The following is a 12,187-nucleotide window of genomic DNA, read 5'->3' as shown; positions in this document are numbered from 1 at the left end:
ATGAAAATAGGTACAAGATGGCCGCCACCACTCGAAACGGCGAATGGGCTATGTTGAATAGCCCATTTATACGAAAGAAATTTTAAACAAAAATACAATATCACGAACCTGTCGACGAGCCTGGAGGGGTTTCAGATAGTCTGAAGTAAATGGTTTCTGCCTGGATCTAGAAAAATGATACATTAAGTGCTTAGACAGTTAATTTTGCAAGTTATCTAACATTTTACTATAAATATTGTATCGCGGATTCCAAACAACAGAGCAATATTGCAATAATGGCTTAGCCAAAGAATTGAAAAGGATGAATTAATATACTTTTATTACACACCACAAAAAGTACATAGAAAAAAAAGAAAAGTATAACAAAACAACGTATACAATTTGGCTAACTTATCGCTTCATAGCAATATCTTCCAGGCAACCAATGGCGAAGATAAAAAGAATAGGTACAGAAAATAGTAAGGTAGTGCATACATACATACGAGTATACCTATAAAATAAATATTTCATTACTTAAATTTATACGATTCATATATATAAAAAACAATATTTGTAAAAATAATACCTCATAGATCATTTAAGTAATAGAACCTAGAACTTTTCGTGACAGAGCTCGTCCGGGGAATACTACAACAATGGTCTGCCACAAAGCATTGTTGCTGTGTTCCGGTCTGAAATGTGGTTGCCGGTGTAATTATAGGCACATAGGGTTAACACCTACTCCTCAGATTGATGGACACAGGGTGGAACTCCGCAGGACGAGTCCCTCACATACCCTGTTGGCTGCAAAGTGTTCCTTCTAGGTGATAGGTTTCCACTAAGCTAACGGGTGGACCATCTGCTTTTTTAGAAACAAACATGTCCCTTTGCATTTTTACTATATTTGCCACATTATTACCTTTGAAATATCTACCGCTGTCATCAACACGACAGTGGCCTCCCTGGGGCAGCGGTTAATGCTGTGGGTTTAAGTGGGAGGTCCCGGGTTCGAAACCAGGCAGAGGCAATTTTGAATTTCTGAATTTTCTCTGGTCTGGCATGGTGGGAGGCGTCAGCAGGGTAGCACAGGCAGGAGACAAAAAATATATCAACTGACAAGGGACATAATTAACGTGTCCACCTGCTAAAGACGGGAACATGAAGTAGGAGACGTTTACCCACGTTTTACTTGTGCGCCAATGCTATGAGAGATGATAAAGCTGTGGGAGAGGATAAATTTGTAACCTCCTGCCGATGCTAGCCGTGCTAGTTACCACCCTACCGACAAAGACGTTCCTTTTAGTAATTTAGTGTTCCGTTACGAAATCGTTAAGTAACCGATTAGAGTTGAGTTTATGATCACTGCCCTGCTCTAACTGGTTAGCCCGTTACCATCTTATACTGCATCATCACTGCGGTGAGATTGCAGTCTAGGGCTAGCTCACTCGTGCTGGAAAAAAAAGAACGAACTTAGTCGTTACAGCTTTGGTGCTCGAGCCCTGCCACGTCGGTCGCGATTTTATACGTGCGTCTGTACGCGGGTGTACCTACAATGGATATCAGCTGAAAAAACATGTGTCTACCTCTTCAGGTAGTCATATGTTTGTAGCGCAATTCATGGCCGCGGCAGGTACTCAGTCCACAGTCACCATGCCAATACAAAAAAAATGTTTTTTGTTTCTCTCTTATCGTCTCAGCTGCTTATTGTATGTGTCCGACTACTGGGCTATGCACTTGACTTTACGCGGATAAAGAGTCTCAGTTCAATATATTTTCAATGATTTTCAGCTTTGCGATTTGCCCACATACATCGTTGCATCCAAGAAGGGCAAGATTTATCTATATTCGATTTTTTTATGCCTGTTTTCTCTAACGACGAACAAAGCAATGCCGAAAGAGTAAGTCCTATTCTAAAGAGATTCCTAGACATACATCAACCATTACATAGTTACAACCAACCGTTACATAGGTAGTTACAAGCAATAGTTGTAAATAATAATAAATAACATCGCCCAAATCATGCGGCATACGATTTAGGCAGTGCCTAGCTTTCACTAAACCATTAATATTCAAATTCATGTTACACTCTAGCTAAGCAACTAATTTTTTTGATTTTTAGCATAGAGTTAGTTTAAGTTAACATAGTTTTTTTGCCAGGAATACAAACGGTTCCAAAGGGATTTGCATAATTAAGGCGGATGAAACCGTGGCATGGAACAGCTATGATATAATGAGAATCTGCTCCTTTAATGTTTTCAATTTAAATTATTTGAAAATTAATTTTATTATTTATTAGGCGTCTATATTAGATTAGTTATCATCATAAATTCATTACCGGCCCGCTACAGGGCACGGATCTCCTCTCAGAGTGAGAAGGGCCGTATTCTACCACGCTGGCCAAGTGCGGATTGGTACACTCCACACGCCGTTGAGAACGTTTTGGAGAACTCTCAGGCATGCAGGTTTCTTCTCGATGTTTTCCTACATCGTTTAATATGTTTGTAGTACATAGTATTTAAGAATAACGTACCATTTGCAGCGCATGCGAAAACAGCTCATTAACATGTACCTTTCGGGCTTGCAGTTGATTAACAAATACAATATTAAGGCCTAAGATTACTGATTATTAGTGCATTGAGGCGGTGACAGCGCAGTGGGTAGGACTTCGACTTTACTTTCGGGGTCCAGTTCGAATCCCAATCCCTAACTTTTCTAAGCTATGTATTTTTAAATCATTAAACGGCGAAACTTACTTGCTTCAACGGCGAAGGAAAATATCGTGAGCAAAACTGGCATGCCTGAGAGTTCTCCATAATGTTCTCAAAGGCGGAGTCGACCAATCCGCTTGGGCCAACGTGGTAGACTACGGCTATAACTCCTTCTCATTGTCGGAGTAGACCCCTGTAGTGCGCCGGAAATGGTTTGATGGGAGGATTACTGAAATAAAATATTGTCTCAGTTGAGAATGTTGCGTTCTAAAGATGAAAGAGTTTTGAAATTGATTATGTAGTTTTTTAGTTTGTCCCTTACATACAGATATACAAAATTACAAAAAATTTAATAGTAGTAGGTATTTTTTATAATATTGTTATAGATGATAACTTTATTTACTCATTAATTGCATAGGTATATAATACGCTTGTCCGTTAAGTTCTGTTACTGATTTTTCTCGCGAGAGAAGTGAGCTCGAGTCGTGCCCTGGCGTGTTCGACTACACTGCAATCTAGAAGCACCAGGTGAGTAGCGTTATGCAGTTTAACTAGATTTCTATCATATTGAATAATAGTTTATTAATTCAGCGTGTCCTGAGAGTTAATTTCGCTCTAGACAAAAACCTGTACAGTGATTTTCATGCCTTGCTGAGATATTGTAAGTAGTAGATATTTGAGTGACAGAGCTCGTCCAGGGAAGTACTACCGCCATGCATATTTCTGCAGCTAAGCAGCATTGTCGCATTGTTTCTGTCTGCAGGGCGTGATTGCCGTTGTAAAAGTTAGAGGTGTGTGCGAACTCGTCCGCACGAAATTGAAGCCCACGTCCTAGCCACTAGCTTATTACAGCTCCAGATATGACAAACCAAACAAAACATAATTATCATGCAGTCGAACAAAGAAATTTCTCGTCAGTTTTCTGAAATCGCGTAAAAAGCTAGCCTTATGTTGCTCAAGTACGCATCGTATAAAGATTGTAACCTTTCAGGTCAAAATGATTTGGCAGCCGCTCAACCTCACGGAAGTGTGTCCCCCCTCCACACCCGTGTCAGCATGCTCCAGCTTCGGCTTCGTGTACCTCAACCTGCTGGTGCAGCTGTACGGTGCCTCCGCGGATCAGCAGCTGCAGGACATGTGCGACGCAGAAGTAAAACCCGAACTGAAAGATGGCATGACTTATGACTTCATCGTAGTGGGCGCGGGCGCTGCGGGCTGCGTCGCTGCCAACCGGCTGACTGAGAACCCCAAGTGGAAGGTGAGCTCATCGCAGTCATCACGCGTAAAGGCTTTTATGCGACCCGTGTCTATGTGCTACGGGACTCTGTTCAGTTCGTAAACATAGAGTGGGCGCGCTATAAGCACTTTGGTAACCCAACCGAAAAAAAACGTAAATGTTAATTCGTTAGAAGTTGCCACCACATTCATTCGCGCATCGTGCTAAAAGGTTGGACGCCATCAGGGTACGGGCTAGAAGAGAAGCCACGGGCCGAGACGGGCCATCAGATACCATTCAGCGTAGTATGTAGGCAATTCAACTTTGCAAAAAATATATGGCAAAATTTTTACTTATGTGAAGATATGCAGTGAAATCCTGTAGAGGTACAAAATACATAATTTTGCTATCTTTTCCGTTTTTAAGAGTAGGTATTATAAACGATAATGTAGGATAAGTTCAAAAGGTGCATTATGCGTTACTTTTTAAGTTCCTAAAACACAGTTCAATAATGTTCTCCGTACATCATGAGAAAATCAAATAATTCAGTGGTCGCATTTCTACTTAAAGCTGACCATGAAAAGGAGGGCAAAATGCTGCCGACGTGCCCACTGAGTTTCCGCGGAAAGGCGCACCCACTTTAGGTTTAAGAATCCCTAGTAAGGACCCACCTTCCTTTTCTCTCTAAGTCTCTCAGTGGGTATATTTTGATTAGCGACTCTTAATTATTCACCACCACTAGTCCTGGCCACCAATCTACACCACATACCGCCGAGTGTATCGTAATAATAAAATAAAGTAAGTACTGGAATTATAAGTTATTTTATTTTCATATTATTCTTATTGCAGTAATTATATAAAAAATAAATATACTACGACAATACTCTAACGCCATCTAGTCCCAAAGTAAGCGTAGCTTGTGTAATGGGTACTAAGACTTTAGGCACAAATGGTGACATCGATGACGCAAGGCCCATCGGAATTGATAACATCCCCGCGCGCGCCGACGACGACTTCGCTGACAGTGGCGCGGGGTCATTTCACGGACACGACAAACAGGCTCAAAGCCAATGAGGGCGGTTGTTCTAGCCCCTAGAAAGGGGCTAAAAAAACAAATACCAGGGCAGCATAGCTGCCCTGCGTATATGACCCGGGTAAGGAGGCGTTGCCTCGAGGCCCGTACCCCCGACCGGCCTATTGGCTGCTTGGAGATGACCCGCACGCAAGATGACTGATGAATATTTTTATAAATAATATACAAAAATACTTATAATCAATTTAATAAACTTAATACATATAAATATACATATAAACACCCAGACACTGAAAAACATTTATTTTCATCTCACAAACATTTTCCAGTTGTGGGAATCGAACCCACGGCCCTGGACTCAGAAAGCCGGGTCGCTGCCCAATTGCGTCAATCGGTCGACAAAAATTATAATTGACTTTATTTTAGTTTCGTTTGTTTCTTGTCAGGTACTATTATTGGAAGCTGGTCCAGAGGAGCCCGAAGTCACACAGGTGCCAGGCTTCTTCACCGCGCTCGCAGGCTCCAACTTGGACTGGAAATACACCACAGAGTCCAACGGGAAGAGCTGCCTCGCATTTCCCGAAGGAAAATGTGGATGGCCGCGGTAAGTTTTATCCCACACATCATGTTTTAATTACTAAAATTGTTATTTATGCAACTGATGTTAATAGGTGTTATGTTTAATGTTTTAATACCACTTATAGTGGATTATAGTATCACATGAGTGTTTTAATACCTAAATACTAACACTTTATGGCATGAATCCTCTTTGAAGATTCTAAAAACAATAAAAATTTCGAAGAAAATTGGCGGGGATTCGAATAACCTACTCTTTTTACGGTGCGCGGCGTTCTTGTAATAAAACGCGTATGAATAACAATGTTCTTTTTTTGTTATTTATACCGATACCACACAGAGCAGTAAGAATGTGGCTGTCTGTTGAAAGCCCTTCGCAGCCGCTGGTGGCCCTCTCATACACAGCGGCCGCCTCGTCAGAGAACAAGCACGCGGCGTTAAAGTCCTATACTTGCGAACAATGTATGTGTATACTTTGATAGCTCAAATAATTTAATATGACTTCAAGATTGAAAATATCACTTAGAATTTTGCTACTTTGGGTTACATTATTGCAATTTTTTGGAGGATCTCCATTTTTTTATTAAATAAATTATAGCCTATGTTACTTCGTGATAGTTAAGCTCTCTTTAGGCGCAGAAATGGTTAAAATCGGTCGAGTACTTTCGGAGCCTATTGGGTAACAAACAACAGACAAACAAAAAATCTTCTTGACGCGCCTTGATCTAAGGGTTATGCTCATGACAATCACATCAACCGTTTCGTAGACTCTCTGGAAATATGAGCCCAAAATAAGACTCATGGCCCGGTGTCAAAACTTGGATCCTGGATATTAGCAAAAAGTTAAAGAAATTAAAAGTAGCTCGTTCCTTTTTCTTACTTAGTGGTAAAACGATGGGCGGTTCGACCGCTATCAACGCCATGGCTTACGTGAGGGGAAACAAAGCAGACTACGACGAGTGGGCTCTCATGGGCAATGAGGGATGGAGCTACGATGACGTGAGTACCTTAGTGTTTTCCCTGCAGACGTCGAATTCTGTCAATATCATATCCACAGGGCATCTCTGAGAGCATTATGAAGAATTTCCAGACATCGAGTCTTTATCAAACCAATTTCCTTCACCGTGAAAGCAAATTATACTTGATTGCTTGACATGCACATACCAAACTTATGGGTTACAGTTACAGCTGCATGCCGGGGTTTGAACTCAGTGCCCGGGAAAGGGAGGGCGAAGCCCTAACTATGATCGCTTAGCATTTATATTTAGGTAGGTCCTGTCCAGCTGGGCCAGTGTGGGCCAGTGTGGTGCACAGCGTGGTGCACTACGTCCTTAACCCCTCATTGTGGGAGGCGACCCGTGCCCTGTAGTGGGCCGGTAATAGGTTGATATGATGATGACGATGACTGTCTAAGTTACTTGCAAATTTTGTATACTCAGGTAAAAGCAATATCATTTTGATAAAAAGTTTAATCTTAATTTCTCGATATATTAAATAAATTATGTGCGAAAAATAGACAAATAACTTTTTTTTATCACTAGGCTAGTTTCCGCTAAGCTTCGAATCTACATACATGTGGTAGCTATTATTTTTCTTATGCAGTTTTGGTTTAAAAGAAAGGAAATAACTAGCATAAGAAAAAGAACAAGGTAAAAATCAAAGAAATAAAATTAAAGCAGAGCCAGGTAGAGAATCAGAAATCAGCAGCTTCCAGTGTTTAATTTATTTACTACAAGCTGTTGCCCGCGACTTCGTCTGCGTTTGATTTTGTTTTTTGATGTTGCATTCAATTTAGTTATAAAAAATTAAAGTATTCAGACAAACAAAAACATATACATGTGGTAGCTATTATTTTTCTTATGCAGTTTTGGTTTAAAAGAAAGGAAATAACTAGCATAAGAAAAAGAACAAGGTAAAAATCAAAGAAATAAAATTAAAGCAGAGCCAGGTAGAGAATCAGAAATCAGCAGCTTCCAGTGTTTAATTTATTTACTACAAGCTGTTGCCCGCGACTTCGTCTGCGTTTGATTTTGTTTTTTGATGTTGCATTCAATTTAGTTATAAAAAATTAAAGTATTCAGTATCGCTAAGCCTTAAATGAGGGGTTTGTTGCTGTCGGCTGAGGTGTTCTGTCCTCTATCTCCAACCACATTCAGCTCTACACAAAGTTTGGACAAAATTAAACACATATTATAACCTCTATAGTACAAAAGTAATTATTTAAATCGGTTATAATTTGTCGGAGTTATAGTGTAAAATCGTCAAACACTTTCATCCCCTCTCCCAAAGGAACCGAGCTTAATGTCGGGATAAAAAGTATCCTTTATTACTTCTTATACTTCCAAGAATATGTGTACAAAGTTTCATGAGGAGCGGTTAAGAAGTTTTTGCGTGAAGCGTAACAAATAAACTAACATTGTCATTTATAATATTAGTAGGGATGTTCAGATTGATATTTCTTTTGTAAGATAAATTGATTGTTGAATAAAATTGAACCGACTATCCGTTTAGGCTGTATCGAAACGAGGTGTACATTTTTATTACCATTTGCTTTAAAAAAAAAAAATTATATATATTATTGGACGTATACGTTATTTTCATATAAAAAAATAAAATCACAATTTGTGTGTATTTAAAGTCAGTCCTAATAGTTTACTGTTAGTTACCTAATAGGTATAGATCTCTATGAGAGGTACCAACTCATGAAAACTGAATTGACTCGTTGATTTTGATTCGTTGCTTTGCAGGTGCTTCCATACTTCATTAAATCTGAAAAAAATCTTAATAAATACTCAGTCGACAAGGAATACCACGGAGTGAGAGGAGAGCAGTATGTGTCGTGGTTGCCATTCGTCGACGATCCTGCATTGATGTTAACTGAAGCCTTCAATGAAGGAGGAATACCTCGACTTGATTTTAATGGAGCTACACAGTCAGGCGCCATGCAGTCACAAACAACCGCAGTCGATGGTGAACGTGCATCAACCAATCACGTTTTAATAAGGCCTATCCGACACAAAAGACCAAATCTCTTTATTAGAACCAACTCGGAAGTTCAAAAGATACTTATAGATGAATATAACAACGCTTATGGCGTTGTTTTCACGAAGGACAACAAGGAATATAAAGCGTATGCTAGCAAAGAGGTCATTGTTAGCGCTGGAGTAGTGAACTCACCAAAATTATTAATGTTATCAGGAATAGGGCCGAAAGAACATTTGGAAAGCTTGAATATTCCCGTAGTAAAAGATTTAGCCGTTGGTGAGAATCTCCAAGATCATGTTTCTTTTAATGGCATGATAGTAGCATTGTCAAACGAAACTGCTACGACAGTCTGCGAGGAACAGATATTATCGGATATCAAGGAGTATGCTAAAATGAAATCCAAAAATGGTCCATTATCCGGCCTCGGGCCTATTATGTCCGCGGCATTTGTGAAATCGGAGCCAAACCTGATCGCACCCGATTTACAATGTCAAGCAAACCACGTTCCGAATTGGAGACAGTTTATAGCAGATCCGATAACCTCAGAAAAGACCGCTATATTACCATGTGCTTACTATGACGCGGTCGTACCAAGAATTATGAATTTAGTGCCAAAAAGTAAAGGCAAACTCTTGTTAAATAAAAGTGATCCGCATGGGCCCCCGATAATACACTCCAATTACTTAGGAGATGACAGAGACATAGAACCTCTCATGAGGGGCATTCGGTTTTTGTTATCTTTAGAAAATACAGAAGCTTTTAGGTCGCGTGGAGCATATTTTGTCAGAGAGAAAATGCCACACTGCATACAGCACGACTGGGGTACAGACGAATACTTCCTGTGCTTAATTAGACAATACACCTCTACTACTCATCACCAGGTCGGATCGTGCAAGATGGGTCCAAAGTCGGATAAAAAGGCTGTTTTAGATAATGAACTTCGGGTGTACGGTGTTAAATGGCTGAGAGTGATCGATGCGTCGATGATGCCAGTCGTCATACGTGGCAACACGAACGCTCCGTCTATTATGATCGGAGAAAAGGGCATAGAATCAGTCATAAAATATTGGCAGAATCGCACCAAGAACTTCTGCTTTTGATTATCATTAAGTTATATCATTCTTTTTTTTAGAAGTTGTTGTTATTGTAATTAAATTTGTTCTGGAATAATCGCTGTGTTATTGACGTTACGGCCCTCCTATTACCTATCACTCCAATCAGCAAGTCTATTATTACTACAATAAGTAAGTAAGATATCTTATTTAAAGCAAATTTGAGAAAAAGGTTAGGAGGATTTCACACAAGGAGTTTCCCCGAAGTAGGAAATCGTCTGAAAATTTCGACGAATTCTATGGGAAATGGGTTTTAAATACTGTAAGAGGAGCCAGTGTCTAGGTTATTTCTGTCATACAGCATTAATGTTTTCCGGTCTGAGGAGCGTGGTTACCGGTGTAATTACCGGTGTAAGAGGCTTAATACTGTATTAGTATTGACATTCTCTGTAAGAGTTTCTCTGAAATCTCTCCCCAACAACATTAGAGTTGGAACATTGCACAAAAGTCCTATATTTAAAGTTATGGCATTAATTGTTTTGTGTCCTGTAAATGCCCTTATATATATAAGAATTTAGGGATAAAGGTTGTTTTTACGCGAATCATGTAGCCGGCAACCGTCAGAAACATTACAGCCTTTAATCTGCACGGGGGCAACGTGAAAGGCTTAACAATTTCTCCTATGAGTGGAGGCCTGTCCCAGCAGTGGGATGTCCTTAATAGACTGAGTATGTTGATAACCTGCACTTGTACAGAAAACATTTGACGACATCCCTGGCGTGCAATGGTGAGTTTTGCGGTCTTGTAAGTGTGAGGTCCCAGGTTCCATCTCCGGTAGGGGTCATATTTACATTTATAATTTCTGAATTTGCGCTGGTCTGGTCTGGTTTGGTGTGAGGGTATAACGTGGCTAGTAACCTTACCGACAAAGTGGTGCCGCTAAGCAATTTAGCGTTCGAGTAGAACCCGATAAGGGCTTATAACTGCGATACCCCTATCAGGTTAGCTCGCTACCATTTTAGACTGCATCTTCACTTACCATCAGCTAAGATTGCATCAAGGGCTAACTGGTAGTAGAATAAACTAACGATAGTTAACTGTTCTCTTTCTTTACATTATATACTGTAGCAATTGATTTTACATTATATACAAAAAATGTTTGACTACATTGTAAGTAATGTAATTAGCTAAGCTGACGACTGTGACTTTGTTAACATTAATATGTTAATACATAGACAGTACAAATTTGATAAAAAATCAAATTTAAAAAACCCAACTAAGATCGAGTAAAACAGACTTAAAACAAAGGACTTATACATTTCTGAAAATTACTGGCTGGTACCAGCGTAAACAGGAGGCAATTATCTCCCCGGGGAAAGGATGAAAATGTATCTTCTCCCACAGCTTTATCAACTGTCAGAGCATCGACGCACAAGTAGAAATAATATCCAAATAAGAAATGTGTAATAATAAACGGGGGTAACCTTCTCCTATTTCATGTTCCTGTCCTTTCGACCACGACACGGACACGTCACCTAGCCCATTCTAGCTGGAAGTCGATAATATTCTTAATAATCATCATAATAAAAATAAAACAACGTTGAAAATAAAAGGGGTTAAAATTTATACATTCTTATTATAAATGCAAAATTCTCGTCCGTCTCTTTCACGGCCTAATTTAGCAACCAATGAACTTGAATTCTGTAATATTGTGTATAGTGTAATGAGTTAGTTGAAAGGACGGTGTTATAAAGTGTACTTATGTTAAGAGATCATCTTAACAATACTGACTCGTTTGCCTCGAATCAATATTAAAAAAAGAAACGAGCAAAAACACGTTTCTGGGGAATAGAAATTTTCAGATTCCAAAAATGTTAACGCTTTCGTTCCATCGACTCGTGGAGCATTTTTTGACGATCTAGATTATGCCGATGATAGGTATATGTTTGCTTTTATCGCAGGGATACTTCCACAAAATGACACCGCTTGAAGGAGGAAGCTGCAAAGATTACCCTGCATACTCAACTGTACATATACTTATAGATTTACCAGCAGACCTGATATTGCAGTTAAATCTGTTAGTAGAATAAAAAAAACGAAAAAAATCCATACAACCCTCAACAGGTCAGCCCGTTACCATTTGAATACCATTCTATAATTTCAGAACTCGGAATTTAATCCGTGTGGAACAAATTAAACTTTCTAGTGTTCAGAACATCCATCACTAAGTTCAGAAGAACCCTGTCGGTGTCTAGATGGCGCTGTAGCATTGTAACACAACGCCATCTACCTTCGAGGAATGTAACTAATCGATCACTATCCGCGGCGAAGACTCGTGCATTGTGTAACATAATTTGTATTTAAAAGAACCAATTTTCTTAACTCTAAAGAAAATGAAAAAAGGTTCATATTCATTAATGAAGACTTATTTATTTTCAGTGATTTCATTGATTGTAAATTTTAGATGGCCTCCCGAATAAAGCCAGATTGGATAAAGTATTTTCTAGCATAAAACCGCAAATGAAATTGTTTATTACAAAGAAGACAAGAAATATGCAAAGCATGGTATAAAGGAGGAAATTATTATATATAGTTATAGAACAACAAAACACAAAGTTAAACTGTACAAAAAGACGTA

At 39.2% G+C, this 12,187-nt stretch overlaps 1 protein-coding gene across 1 annotated transcript; it reads left to right on the top strand.

Moving 5' to 3' along the window:
• The first annotated feature begins 3,669 nt into the window (after positions 1-3,669).
• Positions 3,670-9,597, top strand: LOC120625830 (glucose dehydrogenase [FAD, quinone]-like). Its single transcript, XM_039893069.1, has 4 exons — positions 3,670-3,945; positions 5,383-5,540; positions 6,397-6,511; positions 8,260-9,597. Exons 1-4 carry the CDS (start codon positions 3,685-3,687, stop codon positions 9,595-9,597), a joined length of 1,872 nt encoding a protein of 623 aa, XP_039749003.1. The 5' UTR covers positions 3,670-3,684.
• Positions 9,598-12,187: the final 2,590 nt, after the last annotated feature.

The sequence above is a fragment of the Pararge aegeria genome, chromosome 1 (assembly GCF_905163445.1).
Source record: "Pararge aegeria chromosome 1, ilParAegt1.1, whole genome shotgun sequence".
In the NCBI taxonomy this organism is placed as follows: domain Eukaryota; kingdom Metazoa; phylum Arthropoda; class Insecta; order Lepidoptera; family Nymphalidae; genus Pararge; species Pararge aegeria.
The sequence above is the reverse complement of the archived record's forward strand: the minus strand, read 5'-3'. Positions and strand labels throughout refer to the sequence as shown.